The sequence below is a fragment of the Rattus norvegicus genome, chromosome 2 (genome assembly GCF_021556685.1).
Source record: "Rattus norvegicus strain SHRSP/BbbUtx chromosome 2, alternate assembly SHRSP_T2T, whole genome shotgun sequence".
In the NCBI taxonomy this organism is placed as follows: domain Eukaryota; kingdom Metazoa; phylum Chordata; class Mammalia; order Rodentia; family Muridae; genus Rattus; species Rattus norvegicus.
Window position 1 is genome coordinate 248,338,401 of NC_141535.1, and position 20,374 is coordinate 248,358,774.

The 20,374-nt window shown below is 40.0% G+C and overlaps 1 protein-coding gene across 2 annotated transcripts in view; it reads left to right on the plus strand.

Moving 5' to 3' along the window:
* Negr1 (neuronal growth regulator 1) overlaps window positions 1-20,374 on the plus strand; it is a 736,493-nt gene that overhangs the window by 487,521 nt on the left and 228,598 nt on the right. For both annotated transcript variants that reach the window (XM_087631810.1, NM_021682.2), the window contains 1 exon segment: window positions 5,857-5,988. In XM_087631810.1, coding sequence (XP_087487936.1) covers window positions 5,857-5,988 — 132 coding nt within the window.

The following is a 20,374-nucleotide window of genomic DNA, read 5'->3' on the forward strand; positions in this document are numbered from 1 at the left end:
AATTGTTAACCACAATACTTTTTAACAATGATGGAAAATTTAACTGCTCAGACATTTGTATAGTTATTTTCCCATGAAAATATAGTCAGCAACTATAGACCTAATTTAAGATATGGAATAGGAGACAGCCTTTTATTTCACAGACCATAAGTACAATAAAAATACACATAGAACTGCTAAGAATTAAGTAAGTGGTGGTGGGTGAACATTTCTATGCCACACAGGGTCAGAGTGACCCTTGTTTAATTGTGTTTGTGCTGTTTTTGTTCCTTAAGGATGCCATATGGGCTGAGGGACTGGTCAGTAAACCACATAACACTCCTTTGAGTATCTTGCTTGTCTCTTCAGGGAACTGAAATTTGGGAAGGCATGTAGGTGACTAGAAAAGGAAGAGCTCAGGGCACTAGCAGAGAAAGGCAGACTGCAAGAAGTTTGGCCATGAGCATTCTCTTAAGTCTGCTACAATTCATTTCCATTTATTCTTTGAGAATGTAATGTGATGTACTTGGACCATATTTCAGCTTCTAATTCCACCCTATGCACCCAATTTTGTATCCATTAGGTGTTTCTGTTGTTTGGTTTTGTTGGGTTTTTGAACTCTTATAGTCTAATAGTGCTCCATCCACTGGGAATCCATTCAGCAGCGGTCACAACCAATTAAGAAACCTGACTCTCCCCCATCCAGCAGCTACCAACTGCCAATAGCTCGTCAGGGAGAGATGAGAGTTTATGCATACTGTCCCTTTTTATGCAGGAATTTTGTCTGGTTTGAGCTGCTGTAGGACTTGTACTGTGAGTTCTTATGTTCACAGACCTGCTTGTGTCTAGAAAACACTATATTCTTATAGTTAACCACTGGCCCTGGCTCTTATAATCTTTCCTGCCCAGATGGGAGTATGTTATAGATAGATGTCTTATTTAGGGCTGAAGATTGTACAGTCTAACATTCTCTGCACCTTGGCCATCACCATCAACTGCAAAAAGCCTCTCCAGTGATGGTTGATAGATGCACGTTTTTATGGGTGTAATCTGATAAGTTCCTAGGAGTTGGTTTAAAGCTATGTCCATTTAGCAGAAAAATAAAATGAGGTTTTCCCCTAGGGAGTATGATCTGTGTAGTCATAAGTTCTTGGTGCCTGTGATAAGTTCCGGCTTGTAAAGCAGGACTTGACTCCAATCAGAACTGGTTAGTTACTCTGTGATTTTCATAGCACTGTTGCAACGTGGGCATATCTTGCTGGTCTGATCTCTACTGAATCTCCCAGGGTTTACAACTATGTAGGACTGATTACTTTTCTAGTAGCATGCCTAGCATCTTCCAGCACTATGAAAGCTAGACAGAAAGATAAAAGCTTCCAGGTCAGTACCAGCTTGATTTCCCATGTGCTGTGACTTGAATATATAATGCCTTCAGCGATGGAATCTTACCATGTAGTTCTAGAGGGAAGTTAAGAGTGATAGCACTAGGCTGTAATACTTGATCATCTATGGGACTTCACCTGCCAACAACTTCAAAAGAGGTACCCAATCCCTGGCATTGGGCTTGTTTTTGGTTAGCCTGTAGTATTCAGTGAGATTCTTGCCTTGTTACATCTTCTACCACTCTTATCAGAAACACAACTCTTCAAGGCTTTCTTTGGATGTCTCCAGACAATCCTATGTACTCATGTGTATATATGTAAACCCATTAACACATGTACAAGAAACAGGGAAAGCTGCATTGTTCCTAAGAACTCCAATAAAGGTTATGCCTATTTTAACAGTTGATGGGCAAAATGTGCATGTTTCCTTAACTGCTGAGGTGATAGAAGAACAGGGATGGCCATTGCTTTTATTATCTCCTGCCCAGCTTCCTAATTTTCACGTCTATTAGAAACCATGATAAGGTAGAAATGACTCATTGAATACAGTAACCCATCAGTGCAGAAACAGTCTCCAAACAAAACTCCCTTGCATTTCCAAGCTTGAATATTATAATAAGAGCAAATGTATATTTTATACTCATTGTGTGTTATACAATGGTGTGAATGATATATTTGTATAAGTTATTCCTCTGCATAACCTGACAAAGCAGGCTATGTCACTGTCCCCATACATTGCTTGTAAGTTAGCAAATAAGAATTTAGAAAGGGGTTATATAGCTCAGGATTGATAGAGCTGAAATGTTGGCCCAGCAAATTTACCTCATATCCTTGACTACACTGCATGAGACAATGCCAAGAAGACGTGGTTCATGACCTCAAAAATGAGCTTGGATGACAAGCTATTGGGAAATGACCATTCCTATATATGTAAGTGAACCATTGTAAGAATATTTTGCAAATTCATAGGAGAGTGCCATCAAGTTCTACTGGCTGTGAGACTCTTCACAGTACATCTTTCTGCAAGGAATCCTGGAATAATGTGATAACTCTTCCTGGGTAAAGATTTTGGAATATCTCTGAAGTGTTTCTGAAGTGTGGTAGTTAATTACTGTTATTCCACAGTATCAAACACATTTAGAGAACTGAGACTGAGTCAGGGGCTCCTAGAACAGGCCTGAAATTCTTTAGAGGTAAAGCTGACAGAACACAGGTCATGAGCCACAATGTGGATGCTGGGAATTCAACCTGATTCCTAAATGTAAGAGCAGCCAGTTTTCTTAGTTATTTATTCATTCATTTATTAATTAATTCACTCACACTTTAGAAGAGTATGGCTCTATTTGGAAGAGATTACTGCAAACAAAAACTGTTTATCTTGTAGTCCTCATAAGCTCTTATCTTTATTCTGCCATGCGGTATTTAATATTTTGATAGTCTTTGTGATCTTATAAAGGATTGACAGTAGCTTACTTTACAGGATTTTCTCTCAACTGGTCACTTTCTGTCATGTCAGGGTGTTATTCAATAGGACAACTCTTTCTAAGATTATTTTCCTTCTCTGTGACAATGAAAGTGAAGTGGAGAGTTCTTCTAGTATGGACTTTTAGTGCATGGGACTTCATTCTCATTAAGTGGACATATGATTACCCATTCAGTAAATATTTATTAAGTATGTGCCATGTGAGGATGGCATGACAACACACAATGACACAATAGGAGCTTCACTCCTAGTACAGGGGAAGCACTGTGACCAGGAGTCTGCTGTTTCCATTGTTCTTGCGTCACCATTGAAATTGCCACTCACGGGGTGATGAAGCTCATCACACTGTGAACATCTACAGGGGTCATATTAGAACTAAGTAGATCCCTGTCTCATGTGGGGTTATTGTCTTTGTCTTTTCTCTCTACGTCCATCAAGCCTTGTCCTGATCTTTAACTTTGGGATGGGTTGAGCTGAATTGCACTGATGGACTAAAATGACTTGATCAAATGTTTATATATTGACAAACACAGCTCTTAATTTTCCAATCTGGAATTCAGCTCTGGAATGACCAACCCTAGAACAGAGCAAAGGTGAGTTCAGAATGGGCATTCTACCCACATAAGACAGACACCCTATGCCTACCTTTTGTGGCAAGGAGAGTAGATGCTACATCAGACCAAAAGTTCCAATAGTCAGACAAAAAAAGCAGAATGACCCTAAGGGATGTTTTACATCTGACAGGTGCCTTTATGGGGGTCATATGACTGATGACTGTCTGTACCATCTACCCCCTTTATTGGGGGGATTGTATGACTGATGGATGACTGTAGCATCATATGACTCTCTGACTGACAGCTCAGGCCTCATTTGGAGGCAGTGTGAAGAAAGATCTCCAAGTCACTCTGTAGACTGTGGCAACCATGCCCATGACAGGGATATATACTCAGTAGGTATAAAAGGCATCTCTGGTGCTGGCTGATGCTATAGTGACATTTCTGCCCATGGTATACTCAATTTCTTCTCAGAATTTGCAACATTTGTTCTGAACCCATTGTTTCTCACATTTTTCTACGTTTATTGATTCTAGTATGTATTTTTTAAAAAAATCTATGTTGTCTTCCATGAGAATTTACAAAAATGTGATGGTTGATGGTGAAGAAAGAAATATTTTCTTAACTGATATAGCCACTGATATATGCACCCATAAATAAACAGCATGCCAGTATCAAGAACCCTAATGAAATTCACCAGGTCACATGAAAGCAGAAGAGAGTGTACCCGGGGAGTGGAAGGAGATGGATAGGGATGACAGAGGGGTAAGAAAGGATAACAGGGAACAAACATGATTGAAATATATTAAGTACATGTAGAAAAGTGTGTGGATGAAATTCCTTACTGTGCATAATTAATATATACTAATCAAACTAATAAAATCAACATCCTAACCTTCAATGATTTAAAGGCTAGTGTTTTTTTATTCTTGTTATGGTTAAGCAATAAGAACTAAAGAGCATGTGGAGCATGTGTATATAGCTTCCAAGTTTAATTACTTAGCTAATGATTACATGACTCTTGATCGTTCAGATAGGTTGCGGTATGTGCCTGGTGTAGATGAGTATTTGTCTTCCAAGTTTCATTTGTTTTTGCAGAATAATTTAAGTCCTTGAAACTGGAGTTGTGAGAACAAATCAGAAAGAGAGTCACATGATGGAGCACTGTGTCTAGGTATAGATTGGGTGATTGGGATCTTGTCACCAATGTTCTCCAATTTAGATTGTGAAGTTAATTCTTATTTTGAAATCTTACTTCTCTGAACAGTTTGTCAGTCAACTAATATTCCAGAGGTTTAACTCTCTCCATCTTCAAATGAGAGCAACATGGTAAACAGCAAAAGAGTCAGATATATTCTGAACACTCATGTCTTTTATTGGCAAAGTCACAGTCATTCTGAGGGCAAACTGTGATGGTGAATACTGTCCCAGACAGAACCCACAGGGGGTACAGTAATTGACATGCATTCTAGATTTGAGAGGCTGTAACTGAATTTCCTTAGATTTATTGAAAGTGAATCCCATTAACTTTCTAACTTCTGGGTCATTGTATTTCTGGAAAGGTGACAGCATGAAGACAGAGGAAGCCTTGACTTTGGGAAATGATGGTTAGTAGGTTCCTTCATTCCCAATCCCTTCTGTAGGCACTGAAATGTGAATATATTTCACAGTTATCTAAAGGACAGGGAGAGAGAACTTCACTCCAAGCACCACATCTTCTCTGCAGAGACTCTGTCAGGACCCCAGCTGCCCAATGACTCTGCTTTTGTTTGAGTACAAATCCTATTACTGAAGAAAGGAGTCTTGATTTCCAATCTCATTAACTTGGGGATATTTTTCCATCTGTGATTATGACTTTATATTCTTAATCTACCGTTATTTTTAGTCAAACAGAATGTTTTCACTGGAATAATAAAAAAATAAAGATAATTTGGTTTGTTTGTATAACCACTTAACTCTTAGTTGAGAATCATTAAGCTCTTCCCTGAGATTCACTGGGTGATTTGCATATAGCATTTACAGTGTGGCTTGCTTGGGAGCATTGGCAGTTTTGGATAGGGGCTTCTGGTGTTGGTTTTATAGCCCTGTGTATTTTCATCAAGCCATCTGGCTGCTGAGCAGAAGGAGGTTCCCATGAGAAAAGAGACATTTAGTTAGGTGAAGTGTCCAGTTGGTATTTTGCACTATATAAAAGTACACACCAAGTGACACGAGTGAATTCCATGCACATTGAGAGGACATGGTTCAGGGCTGTTCTATATGAAGGCTTTGAAACCAGAACCAATTAAGGAAAACATGGGCTTTCTGCTCTTGGGTCCCCATTTTCTTGTTTTCTGTCGCGTGTGGAATTGTCTGGAGAGTGATGTCTGTTAGGAACCGCTAAGGTGGTTGTTTTCCTTGAATGAAGCCTCTAACAGTAACAATTAAATGCACTGTCTATTTTCTGTTATTGTTGTAGCAAAACCATTTGAAAATGGACAATATTTGGACATTTATGGAATTACAAGAGACCAGGCTGGGGAGTACGAATGCAGTGCAGAGAACGATGTATCATTCCCAGATGTGAAGAAAGTGAGAGTGGTCGTGAACTGTAAGTCTCTTTTCTTTATCACCATAACTACTGAGAAATGTCTAAAATTGCTATGGCTGCTTTATTAGGTCATATATATGAGCATACACACAGACACACACACACACACACACACACACACACACACACACACACACACACACACACATACACCCCTCTGTGTGTACTATGGCCTCAGCAGATCCCAGCAAAGGTTTGAATGATATACAGACTCAATTCTTCCAGTGTCATCTTCATGCCTAGCGCTCCTAGAGATCTCACCCTTGTCTCTAAAGCACTATGACTCTGACTTAGGTCTCACTTGCTGGACACCAGCAGAGATCCAATGTGCAGCACTTGATCAGACCTGGTAGACACAAGTAGGAAGCAATTCATTGAAAGATGAGAGCGGGTGGTGATGCTTACTCAGTTGGATGAATGAACTTCTAGCTTGGAAATATAAACACTATTATCATGAAGTTAATATGAGCTAGATACAATGTCATCAACACCATGATACCACACCATTTTCAATATGGAAAGAGGACAACTCCTTGGAGTATCCCACTGCAAATATCCTTGACCTGTGAATAAAGTTGTCTTTCAAAATTGTTTTCCATTATTTGACTTTTTTAAAGAAACTACTTTGGGGATAAGAGTATCTTACCCAAAATATACACAGGCTATATCTTTTATCTTTTTATTTCATTTACATACTTTTCTACATATGACCTTTGATGTTGATGATAACCAGATGATGGTATTGATAACTAGATAAATGGAACAGTTCTAAATATATCCATAAATGTTGATACCAATCAGTAGTTATTTTACATGAACATGAATCTTCCAGTCTCATGAGGCAACTGTTTTATTTTTTAATTTTTTTATTAATCATTCCATTTGTTTACATCTCAAATGATATCCCCCTCACGGTTACCTCTCCACAATCCCTCTCTCCATTCCACATCTGCCCTCTCCCCCTCCCCTTTGCCTCTACGGGGGTTCTCTGCCACCCACCCACTCACTCCTACCCCCACCCTCCAGCAGCCCCCTACACTGGGGAATCAAACCTCCACAGGACCAAGGACCTCTCCTCTCATTGATGTCAGACAAGGCAATCCTCTGCTACGTATGTATAAAGCCATGGATCCCTTCCTGTACACTCATTGGTTAGTGGTCTAGAACCTGGGAGCACTGAATGGTTCAGAAACTATATTGTTTCTCCTATGGAGTTGCAATCCCCTCTATTCCTCCAGTCCTTCTACCAGTTCCCCTACCAGGGTCCCCAGCTCAGTCTGATGGTTGGCTCCAAGCATCAGTATCTGCATTGGTCAGGTGCTGGCAGAACCTCCCAGGGAACAGCCACACCAGGTTCCTCTCAGCAAGCTGCAAGGCAACTGTTAACTCTCTGAACACTCCTGGCATTGAGCTGCCTGTCAGAGAAGATCACCATCATCATCTAAAGTTTGTCAGCTGGTGATCTGCACACTTTGGGTGAAATTTCTCAATAAGACTGAGCAAGTGATACCTGATACCTGACCAGGAGGCAGTTTTTGATAGAATATTTTCAGAGTTCTGAGCAGAAAAAAGGCACAGCCACCCGATAAAACCTTGAGGAAAAGCTTCCAACACTGTGTCATCCAGGCTGAAGCAGAACCCCAAGGCTGTTGCCTCAGAGGTCAGATTTTGACAAGTCCCTAGATTCTTGGCACTTTTATTACAGAAGATTTCTATTGAGTTAAAGGACTTTTATTGCAAAGGTTGCCGGTTGATCCCTCTGGAATTTAGGAATGGAAGATAACAAACTAACACACACACACACACACACACACACACACACACACAGAGAGAGAGAGAGAGAGAGAGAGAGAGAGAGAGAGAGAGATATCCTGGTCATTGTATCATTATGTATTTGCTCTAACTGATTTGATTTTTACAAGATTGGGAGGGAAGAATCAAGGTGTTAATGCTGAGAAATGAAACACAATTACAACTGTTAAAGAACAAACAGTGGGCCCTCAATGTTTCCACTCCCAGACCCACCAGGTCTTTAAAGGGATGCCACAGATCAGAGTATGGAACTTCATTGTCTCTGTGAGATGGTGACATTGGGTAGAGGATGCCTGGGCTTATACCAAGGTAGCTGGGTCACAAGGTCAATGTAAATTTAGCTTTTCAGGAACACCACACTGATTTCTAGAACAGATGCACTAGTTTATGATCACAGAGACGGTGAATAAGAGACCCTCTTTCCCATATCCTTCCCGCATTTGTAGTGTTTTGACTTTTAGCTTTCTCTAAATCATAGTTTCAGGTGCTCAAATGTTTGCAAATGTCCCACAAACAATGTGCTTCACATCAATTTTGTTGAATTTTATTCTTTCCTGCTGCATAGTGTTTGAAGTGCAGGTGTGCGAGGGATACTACGTGCATTGTGTCTCTTGGTTGTGATAAAGTTTCAAAGTGGTAATCTTGTGAAATCATCCCATCAAATGCCAAAAACTGAGTGCCACCTGTGGATTTTACTGAGCTGACTTCACAAAGGAGTGGAGCCAAAGTCTCCCAAACAAACCCTAGTTCACAAAACCCAGCAGAGCTGTGTGGTGGGCACAGAATCTCCTGTTCATGATAAGATCCAGATGCTCTGGAGAAGCATGTGGGTGGTTATTCATACACCTTGGCTATGCATGAGGTGTCCTGCCTATACACATTAAACACATGAAATATACACTGTCATACAGGACACACATACACACATATAGTACATATGCACTGAACACCATTAGAGAGTCAGGGGAAATGGAGACACCATTAAACCCAGGTATAGCTAGTGGGTTTGTATTTGGACAGATTCGTTTTCTTTATTGGCATTTGTGTTTCATTCTCACTGTCAGCTTGGTAGGAACCAGGCCCATGATTTTTAAAGTAGAAGAATGACAGAGTTTCAGAAAGCCCACAGGTTAACCTGAAGGGGGGGAAAGCAGGGACAGAACCACATCTTGCCAGAAGAGAAAAGAGAATGTAGAAAACCAGCAGAATGGACTCGAGATTTAGAGAGCGGCTGAGACTGATCACATAATGGATGTCAGGGAAGAATAGCTGCATCCAGAACTCAGGGACACCACTGTTCACTGGCCATGCTAATATCTCAGTGGTGGGGACAGAAATGACCACATCTCTACCCTGCTGTAAGGGATTTTCTACTTGAGAGTGTCTTGGAATTACAAGTCCTTATAATCAGGTAGAGTTCATGGAATTAAGATTGAACACTATTAGATAAAATGCCTTCCTGTTACCATCTGGCCTGTGACACCCTATGGAAGCTTGACTTCTCCTCCCTTGAGTTTCAAATTCCATATCTGTATACTCCAGGACATGTGTTTTATATGTGTGTACAGTAATTAGTCTATGTTTCATACATGCAAAACTGATATCAATAACCCGCATACATATAAAATTTTATGCATGTTTTATAAATAAGAGTTTGGTTGCCTGAACAAAGTAAGGTCTCCTGTTCTTTAAAGTTAGTGCTTCCCTCACTTTGTGCAACATGGGATCCACAAAATCCCAGACCATAGTTACTAAGTGACCACATCATTACACTAGATTTTCTCAGTATAATCATTCTATCAGGCAAAAGAGATGAATCATCAGGTTTTCCTAGTACCTTTTATAGATGGTATATTTCCTTTCTTATTCTTCTTCTCACACTTCACACCCTGACCACAGTTTCTGCTTCCTCTACTCTTCCCCCCTCCGCAACCTTTCCTCCCCCCAGATCCACTGTTACTCCATTTCCCTTCAGAGAAGAATACACCTTCCAGGGATATCAACCTAACTCAGCATAACAAGGTATAATAAGACCAAGTACAAAGCCTCATATCAAGGCTGGAATAGCCAACCCAGTAGGAGGGAAAGGGTCCCAAGGGCAAGCAAAAGAGTCCGAGACATCCTACACTCCCACTGTTAGGAGTCCCATAAGAACACCAAGTACTTCTGATACTATCTTTATACCAGCATTTTCACGTGGTTTCAGTAAAGATGGCTCAATATTTACATAGTGCTTTTGCTCAGAGGGAAGGGACACAAATTCCATTTTATAAAGATAAGATAATTGAAGTATAGAGAGTTTAAAACGTTTAACACCCTTCCTGATGTCCAAGAATAAAATATATATAGCTACAGAAATATATTAATTAACTGTAAAAATACAAAATACAAACTAAGGTGAAAAAATATCTATCTGACTTAGATTTTGACAATGATGAATTCACACATTGACCATTTCACTCAGTATTAGAATGATTTAGCTCACAATTATCAGTAAATGGAATTGAGTGATTCTTCCTATGGCCAAATAAATAGTAAAGACATTTTTGGGGTGTGCAAGGAACCAAGCTTTTATCCAATATATCAAAGGTGCGTATTTGTGCATAATTTTGCATCTTATACATATTCATTTATGCAAATGTGCACTTTATCTTCCAACATAACTAGATCCAGACATGTGGACTGGAATGTTCCAATTAGGTTGACTTAGTACAATTGCTCTAAAGCCAGAAGCAAGGGACCAAAGGGGACAGGCAGCAGAAGCTCCAAGAGATGCAACCAATGCTCTTGAGCTAGTCATGAAGTTCTTCCCAAAACCTTGGGTAATTTATTCAGAGATATCAAACTTATGACTGGAAGAAATTGCAGCTGTCAACCTTGAAACAGACAGGACCCACCATACAGAGGTTGAAAGGAGCAAGGAAATCAAAGGTACCTGCAGGGGGGGCATTGAGGACTGTCTGAATTACTGTTCAACCCTTGGTTTCTTATTTCTGCCTCTATAATATTCCCTATTCATTTATTCCAGATGAGGATTCGGGCTAAGACCCAGTCTTCAAGTAGCTAATTATGTAGAAAGGGGAGGAAAAGGGGATATACAGTTAAAATTCAATGTGGCAAATCTGAAGCTACACTAATCCTAAGGTGCTGTGCATGGCTGTTAGCAACACACAGCACAACCTCAGACTGGATGCCAAAGGGCAAAACTGAACTTGACATTTAAATAACAATAATAATATTTATGTTTATTAAATATTTATATTATTATTATTATTACAAAACAAAAGGGAGAATCCATACATGAAAGCAACAATAGCCTCACAAGAGGGAGGGGACAGGAAGTGCCCACTAGTCAGTCTCCAATGGCCTAACTGTAGTACAAAAGGAAGTCAATAATGAGAAGGAAGAGCGCTCCCTTGGAGAATGATGGGTACCTCACAGGAAGGGTACCTTAGAGGAAGATGTCCTCCTCTAAGAAGCATGAAACCTCAGAGGAGATACAGCTGGGAGCTTGTGAATTCAGTGGGGATGCTTAGATCCAATGCTCGGTGATCAAAGAAAGAATAACCTGGGGTGATTAACTATTCAGAGAAACATCTGCATATTAAGTAAGTGTATTTACATATTCTTATTTCCTACATCTGCAGAGAAGGCTTGGGAGATTTCTGGTATGTCATTGCAAGGGCAAGACAGAGGAAAAATGTAATGCCAACAGCAAAACAAGGGACTGTAGGTGACTCCGGGTCTGGAGCAAACTGCAGAAATCTTGTCAGTGAATGCTAGAGATGTTTTGCTAATCACCTACATGGCACATTTTTCACAACAAATCTCCCCAAGAAGGCAACATTTAAAAGGACTTAGAACTGAACTTTCCTTTTTCTCCCTGTGGAGTTCATGATGTGAGAGATGCGGGGCTATGGTTGTGTGCACATAACCCTAGATGCAACTGAGTTAAATGTTTGCTCTTTTGTTTTACACACTCACCATAACCTTCCTTTACAATGAGCATGAGGAATCTTTTTGAAACCATGAGTCCAAGACTTAGATGTATTCTCCCAAACTCTTAAACGAATTTTGAAAGGGGTTTTAGTGTTACAGGTCTGTGGAAATCAGAATGCTACTGTGATAAAGAAATACTCATTCTTTTACTATTGTCTTCCTTTTCCTAAAAGTGAAAAATAAAGCCACTCTATTGCTTCAGCACAAGAACAAAACTTTTCCTTGATGAGGATTTCTGTATATTCCTTTCCATTTGTAGTTCTTTCTTGGTTGATATCTGAAATTTCAGAAAAATAATATATAAGTTATAAGTGTAACAGAGCCAGAACAAACACGAACATAAAATAAAAAACAATTTCAAAGAGGAAGAAAGTGCTCGAGGTTGAAAATTATTCCATGCTAAATTGAAGCATTAGAGTCAGGAAGGAAATAACAACAGCAACACGTCTCTGCGGCTTCATCACTTGTGGTCTCCTGTCCTGGTAAGCTGCCAGAGGGCCAGATTCTGAAAGCTACCAAGTCACTTCACCACGCATTATTCAAATGACCTAGAAGCTTCAGACTTTACACCAGACTATATAAATCTGATGTTTATAAATCTGAACTTATTTAAATCCAGCTGCACAGCAGGTAGGTTTCCTCCAGAAGCATGTATATAATGGCACATAATTCATAGAATTGAAATTTGTAACTCAATGTTTGAGAGCCATTTGTAGACTAACTAGAGTAATAGCATTGTCTTGAGTCTTTACCTTATTGATGCAATTAACCGCTGTAACACTTACTGACTGATAGGCTTGTGTCTGATAGTGTGTGAGTGTACGTGAAGAACTAGATGAACATGCCCATTGAAAGAGTATGGGACACTAATGTCAGTGTGCACAAAGGTTTAGAAAGAAAATCAGAACAAAGAGACCAGACTGTAGGAAGCATCCTCTGTGCACACAAGCTCCTCTGTGAACACAAGCTCCTCTGTGCACACAAGCCCCTCTGCGCACACACGTTCCTTCCCCATTTTTGGACATCTGTTTATTCACATTCTCTCTTTCCCACCATTAGCAAATTACGTTCTTTTCTGATTGCTTCTTAATTTTTTTCTCTTTTTACTTTTCTTTCATTTCTTCCCACATGTGAAAAAAAATGCCAAACTACCTTGGGAAATAACTTTTGCAATGAGGCATAGCAATATATTTTATATACATCATTTTAATCACTGAATTATTGACTCTATTATATCTAGTATGAATAAAGGGGCACAACTGCTTTTTGAATATTGACTAAGTCATAATAAAATTTTAAGTTTGGGGATTACCATGTGAACATTAACATCCAGCAGAAAATTAAACGACCAAATTATACTTTTATCTGATTATTTTAACTGATTATGCAAATTTGAACAAAATATTAAAGTGTATTAGTCTGATTTCATTCTTTCATTTCAAAATAATGGAGCCATTTTGTGGTGTTGCCCACACCTGAGATCCTGATATTTTCCTTTGATATGTATTAATGCATTCCTAGAAGAAAGGAAGGGCACCAAGAAGGTAACAAGACAGTCTTAACACCTCTAGACCACTGTTCAGCTTCATGGTGATTTTGGCTTTGGGTGTTGTTGTTGTTTGTTTGTTTAATTTTATATGGTGACTTCTTAGAGAAAGTAAGTCTGATAATTTACTCCTTTGATGCATTGTCAGCAAACTTAGGCAGCCTGTTTGTTCTCTGCTGCTAATTCATGAAAACAGCAAGAAAAACGAAGGAGAAATAAGGTTCAGAGTAATATGATTAGAACAGCTGTCAGTACAGTGAAGGATGACATGACAAAGGCAGAATTTAGAGTCATGTGAACAGAGGCCAAACCCTACTCTGTCCCTTCCTAACTCCAGAGTACTCAGGAAACCAGTGTTTCTCTCAGGGACTCGGTCTTCATAAGATCATAAGATCCTGGAGGTAGCCCCTCTAAGAGATTTCTTGAGGATTCAGTAGCAAAATGGATTAAAACAGTTGTATTAATGTGCTAACACAGGCCCTTGGACCTGTGAAGGCTCGTTTCCCCAATGTAGAGGAATGCCAGGGCCTTAAGGTGGTTGAGAGTGGGAGCATCCTCATAGAAGCAGGGGGAAGGGAGGGAGTATAGGAGAGAGGGTGAAAGGGGATAACCTTTGAAATACTACATAAAATACATAAAATGTCCAAGAAAAATAAAATTAAAAAAAAAAAAACAGTGTCATTACTGTCTCACAGCTGAGTAATCCACCTGCATTCCAGGCAGTAAGGCACAGAATCTGTGGCAGGTCACCCCAGATTTCAATCCAAGTCCTTCCATTTGTTACGGAACCAAATGAATCCATTAATTCTATGGAAATTTGTTTAGCTGTGACATTGGGACTGTGAGGATTAATTAACTGAGTTCACACACAAAACGACTTAGTGTGTATTGGTATTAACACCAGCTACATTGACTGTTCACCAGTTAGTGAAATAAAAATACATACATGAGAAGCCACATTCCTGAAAACCAGCTAAGTTTCTCCATCTAATGAATGGATACAGTTCAACTTTGATAGCTTTAGAAAGCAAAGCATATGTGTCACAGGGGGATTTGGAACCGAGCCTTAAAAGCCTGATTTTTTAGGGCTGTGGTTACCTTCATTGTAACTCACTGCCTCCAAGGAAATTGAAAAAGGAACCTAATTAATTCTTACAAATTGCTAACGCTAGCAACGTTTGCAAAGATGAAGGTTGAAGGAAAGAAGGCAGGACTGTGGAGTGAGAGGAGGAGTTGAATCATCCAAATGGGTGCAGGTGCTGCCAGAACGGCTGACACTGAAAGAAAAAAAATGTGGAGAGAGAGAAAAAGGAGGATTCTTCTGTGGATAAAGAAAACAATCACAATAAATAATCCTCGGGACTCACGCAGCACTCAAAACAGCTTTGTTCACATATCTCCCGAAATGAGAGCCTTTGTGTAATGGCACCCAGGACAGAATGAACCTCGACACCCTGTGGTCTGCTGCTACCTCACAGTGAATTTAACAGCAGTGCACCAAAATTAAAATAAAATGATAACTTCAGAAAAATGCCTGCTGAGCCAGGAGCATAAAACAGCCGTGGATTTCATAGGCGGAATGAAAGATGACAGTTCTACCTAACACGTTCAGAGTGGGTTGTTTTAAATGTGTTGATTTGCACCAACAGCCCTAAGGCATTGTCTGTTTATCCAGAAGTGGTTTGGTGGTGATTGTAAAACAGAATAGAGTCTGTTTGCCCTCAAGGATTGCAAAGTTAGGGATGCTGTTTTGGATACAATTTCTAAGTCATTAAGTAATACAACAGGACCTACCAATGTCACACAAGTAGGTTTCTGCCATAATCATACTTTGACTAAGCAAAATGGGAGTACTCTGCACCCTAAGAAATGTTGTGAGAGTCCCTGCACATCGCACGACACCCCTTTAGCCCACATTTCAAGGCAGTTGGTTGGGAGGCTATTGGTAAGTAGTTCACAGATGCCTCATTCATTGAAGTCACTTTCCCTCTGTAGGAATTACTGCCTGTACAGCCCTTCTGTTTCTGCTGCTGAGAAAGAACTTTGGAGTTCTGCACTATTCATCTGCAGACCCAGTCTTTACTAAAGTGGCCCATTCATGTTCCTGTCCAGCCAGATAGGAAAGAGAATCATTATAGTCATGAGTGTTTACTACTCAGTCTGTGTCACACTGAGGAAGGAGTATTTGCAGAGTCTTGTTCCGACCCTTTATTTGGATCCTTGCTGCCAAGGCAATGTGGTCTATCATGGCTGCAGGATGTTTGACCCTCAGATTAACTTTATAAAGAAGCTGAGCAGAAATGTGATGGAGGCCACTTCCAGGTAGGACTCCTTATCACTTCCTGTAAGCTGTGCCTTGCTTCTTTCCCCTTCCTTATCTCAGGGACAGTGACTTCAGCTATGAACATGAATACTGTATGCTGAAGGCCACACTGGACCACCATTGAGGTCCTGAGTGAACAGAAAGGTGTAGATTCCTGCTTCTCCCCCACTCATCCTGGTTCTCACCCTTTGCTGACATGAAGTACTCTTGACTTTGAGACGAGCATGCATTAAACTCTTGCCAATAGATGTGTGCTTGCATCTCTGTTCCCTGAACGTACCCTCCTCTGACTGATACAAAGGAGACTACAGGCAGGAACACTCTGGATAAACTGTAACCTGTATGCTTTTGTGCTACTTCAAACATTTTGCCTACAAGAAACTATAAAAGAAAGTACAGGCTCCTCTGCTGCCCTGGAGCAGCAGAACCAACTGAATTTCTGTTTGCAGATCTTGCGAGTTATGGGAGCCTTTGAAGCCAAGTATGATTTTGTTCAAAACACTATTGAATTCAAAATGGCATCGGAGAATCAGCCTCCGAGATGAACTTTCCTGACAAAATAAAGGAAAACACAGAGGACAGAGCCCTTTTTGCTCAACCCCAAACAACGTGGAACAAGAATCCAGAAGGAGTTTAGACAAACTATAGGAGGCTTAAGAGTTTAACTGAAAAATAGTCACAGAGATTTACTTCCTGGAAGGAAGCCCTGCTTCGACCGAAGATACAAGATGTCACTTTCCTTTTCTTTTGCCTAAGAAACTTCCAAAATGTACGGAAGAGGTACTAGACCATTTCCCCATGTGAGATCTCAGCCTCTAAAGGAAGCCCAGCGTTTTTCTGACTCCTTTATCAACAGGCTGTTTGTGTTCAGTGGGAAATGTTTTCCTTGTGCTGACAATTGGGATTTTCCCTTTGTTCCATCATTGGAAACACAGATAAGGAACTGAGTAGGTCCTGTAGATTCTGCTTAATTAATTTTATTAGACACAGGAAAGAATGAGTATAGGACATAGACTTGCTCTGTACTTGGGCCTGGGAAGTGCATCCAGTCAACTAGGGAACACAAGGATGTATTAATAAACTGCAGATCTAAACACCATTGAGTATCCACTCAAAGGTAGGACTACGCAAAGGCAGGGACAGTGAAAACAAATATGCCAAACAGTGAAAGATCATACAGCTTAGAGGAATCAGGTTTGACTGCAGCAAAAGGAAGCAATTTAGAATTTGAAAAAAAAGAGTATTAATTCATGCCTCAACCCATACTGGACATATAGACACCACCCTCATGGTGTTAAATACATAAAACCGCTGGGGACTAGACTGGGTGAGGGCCATGTCTCTCACGGTTTAGCACACAAACTGGGACAAGTGTCTTCTAAGTGCTCTTTTTATGCAGAGGTGCCTGGGCTGGCCACTCTAGAAATACAGATTTTGGTGTTAACATGTCAGTCTTGAGAGACTGGACAAACCATCAGCCCTTAATAGTGAGAAAGATAACATTAACCATCCTGTCATAAAGACAGGAAACCAAAGAGTGATATGTATGGGTGGAAAAACATGTCACACATTCCAACCTTGACATGTAATGTTGAGAGAAGAGAAGATGTGTGAGGAAAACCTCTGCTCTGAAGGTTCCCTACAATGAAGCTCACTTTGGCTGGGTTCACACCATCTGCAGAGTATAAAGACAACAAGGGATGGTTAGGATGAATGATGTTCCAGAGGACTTGGTCCCTAGATGTTTGACAGAATGAAAAACACCATGTTTTATACACTACAATCTAAAGCATGCTCCAAAACTTGTATAGAGATAGAATTCAACAACCATGAATTCTTAATTAAAAGCTATTCATACATGAGAAAAAAAGCACACCAACTTCAGAGAAGCAAGAAAGCCTACAACTGTGGGATCACAGTTAGACACTAGAAATACCCAAATAGAAAAGAGAATAGGCAGGTGGTGGACAGTGGGAGCAACTTCGGCACCTAGCACAGCTATGCTGACAGAGGAACATACGGGAGCAGACTGTAAATTTATTATCCTTTCATATCCAAAAAGTGAAAGACTTGTAGAAAACAACCAACTGTCCATCTTGAAAAGTCCAAACCAAAGCCTGTGGAGACTTCTTCCTTTTGATAATTTAGGTCCCTATGACTAAACCAGACATGAAGCTGGATAAAACTTCCAAAATGTATGAAAAGACCTCACAGTAGTGGAATTCAAATAAACTACACACCAAGCTCTGAAATTACCTGGCATGAACCTCTCAAAGATGCCACAGAGCAAACCTGAGTTTTGTCTTTCTCCTGAAAATGCCCATTGAAAGCTTAAAACCCACTCATTCCGATGAACGTGAAGGATATGGGGAGCAGGGGACAGTCATGGATAGTTAGAGATCCATTTCCACACAGCCATGCACTCCAAAACCCTGTCCCAGAATGTAGCACTCATGGCAGCCACAGCTGCTCCCATGGTGGGAGAAGAGGTGTAATTCTTCTTGTCTCAAGACAGGTTCTGATTTCATGGGGGTTGGGGGGGGTGAAATTGAATCTGAAGATTAAGTCCCAGATGAGCACAGAGACATATTTTGGTTTTATGTTTTTAAATATCGACAATGATTAATTTAGCTTAATCTCTTCTTAAATAGGAGGAACTGTTAAAAATTGGTAAATAAACAATAAATCTCTAGAGGACAATCATTTTACACTCAGAGGAAACAGAATATTGGCAAAGTTCTATGGAAATATTATAGTCAAAACTCACACACTTCACATGAAAAATAATAAATTAGTACTAACAAAACAGAGCAAAAGGTAAAATTGGAATTTCTTTTTATATTAAAATTATCAGGTGCAACTTTAAAAAAAAAACAAGAGTGGAGATATTATCCGAGAAAATATGAGAAGCTGTGTCCATATAGATTTTCCAAGAATGTAAATCATCATAATTGCAATAAAATCAGCTAGAAAGAGTTGAACAGAGAATTAAGAAACTCAAAGATATAGCAAGAAAAATTATAGAATTCTTAAGGCAGAATTTTTGGAAGAAATGAACAGTGCTAATTTATAACAGTGCACAGCTTAGGTATAGACGATGTGTCCGGCTTGCTTGATGTTCCAGGTTTAATCCCAGCTCTGCGCAAAGATTCAAAGCCTGTTATATAACTGTGCACTGTGCATAAATGTGGTCCCATAAGGATCTATCACAGGAAAAAGAATGAGGGTAGGCAACACTGAGGGAAAATAATAGTTCAGAATTTTCAGAATTATAAAATATCCAATTATCAAACTGAAGAATCCCTAGAAATCTAACACATAATAGTTCATATTGCCCGATGATTTCTGTAGTGACTGCATTCATCTGCATCCTCCTCCTCATGCATATTTTTTTCTTTATGAAAATAGAGATGAGTACCCGAAAGGAAAAGCTGGAAGAGGAGAAAAGAGAGGTATAGGTGGAAATACATGATATGCTCAAATTAAAATGTGGTTGAAAGCATTTGCTGCTCTTGTAGAGGAACTTGATTTCCAGCTGCAGTGTTGTGACTCACTACCTCCTAGGACTCGAGTTGCAGGAAACGGGACACCTTGTGATCTCTTAGGACCCCTGCACACATGTGCACACATTCCCCCACAGACTCACAAGCATACAAATAATTACAACCAAAATGGATGACTTTATGAAGACCATCTCAGTAGAAGTCAACACAAATGGAGAACAAGACATCTATGTGTAGATGTTGCAACAGAAGCCACAGTAAGCTGAATAAAACAAAGACAGATAACCTGGAAAGGAACAGTCCTCTAAATGATGATTGGTTCTCAGTATCAAAAGATGTCAGAAGACAAGAAAACAGTGGTGTCATCGGTGTCCCAGGAGATGACTTAGAACTCTTATTACATGAGAACATTGAGGAGCAGCAGGTACCCAAGACTGTCTGACAGGAGTGTTTGCATTGAACACTAATCATGTTATTTTCCTGGTTCAAGAAGAGAATAAATGTTGGAGGAGGGTTATTCTATATTCCTCAGGTTAGTGCTGAAGGAAAACTAGTGGTGTACATTGCTCTAGATAGAAATGATTAAATGCTGGCACCTGAATACCCACACCCATCTTGAACAAAGTTGGTAATCATAGGAATGATACGTATATTGATGCAGAGTTGACATAAGCTGCAATGAGGTGTGGTGCAGCATGCAGAAAACTCTCAGAGAGTTCCTAGAACCCACAGATAACTTCAGAGGGATGAAGTACAAGCTTCTGCTACATTTGTGTTACTGTACCATGACCCTTCTACCACTAACTTTGGACAAAGAGATGCCATTAGAAAAACGTGTGTGTAATTAATACCCAAATATTAGTTATATTGTGATGGTTTGTAAATGCTCTGCCCAGGGAGTGGCACTATTCACTATTAGACAGTGTGGCCTTGTTGGAGTAGGGATGTCATTGTGAGTGTGGGATTTAAGACCCTCATCCTAGCTGCCTGGAAGCCAGTATTCTGCTAGCAGCCTTCAGATGAAGAAGTAGAACCCTCAGTTTCTCATGTTTCGTGCCTTCCTGGATGCTGCCATGCTTCTGCTTTGGTGATAATGGACTGAACCTCTGAACCTGTAAGCCAGCCCCAATTAATGTTGTCCTTACAAGAGTTGCTTTAGTCATGGTGTCTGCTTACAGTAGTAAAACTCTAACTACTCTGTGT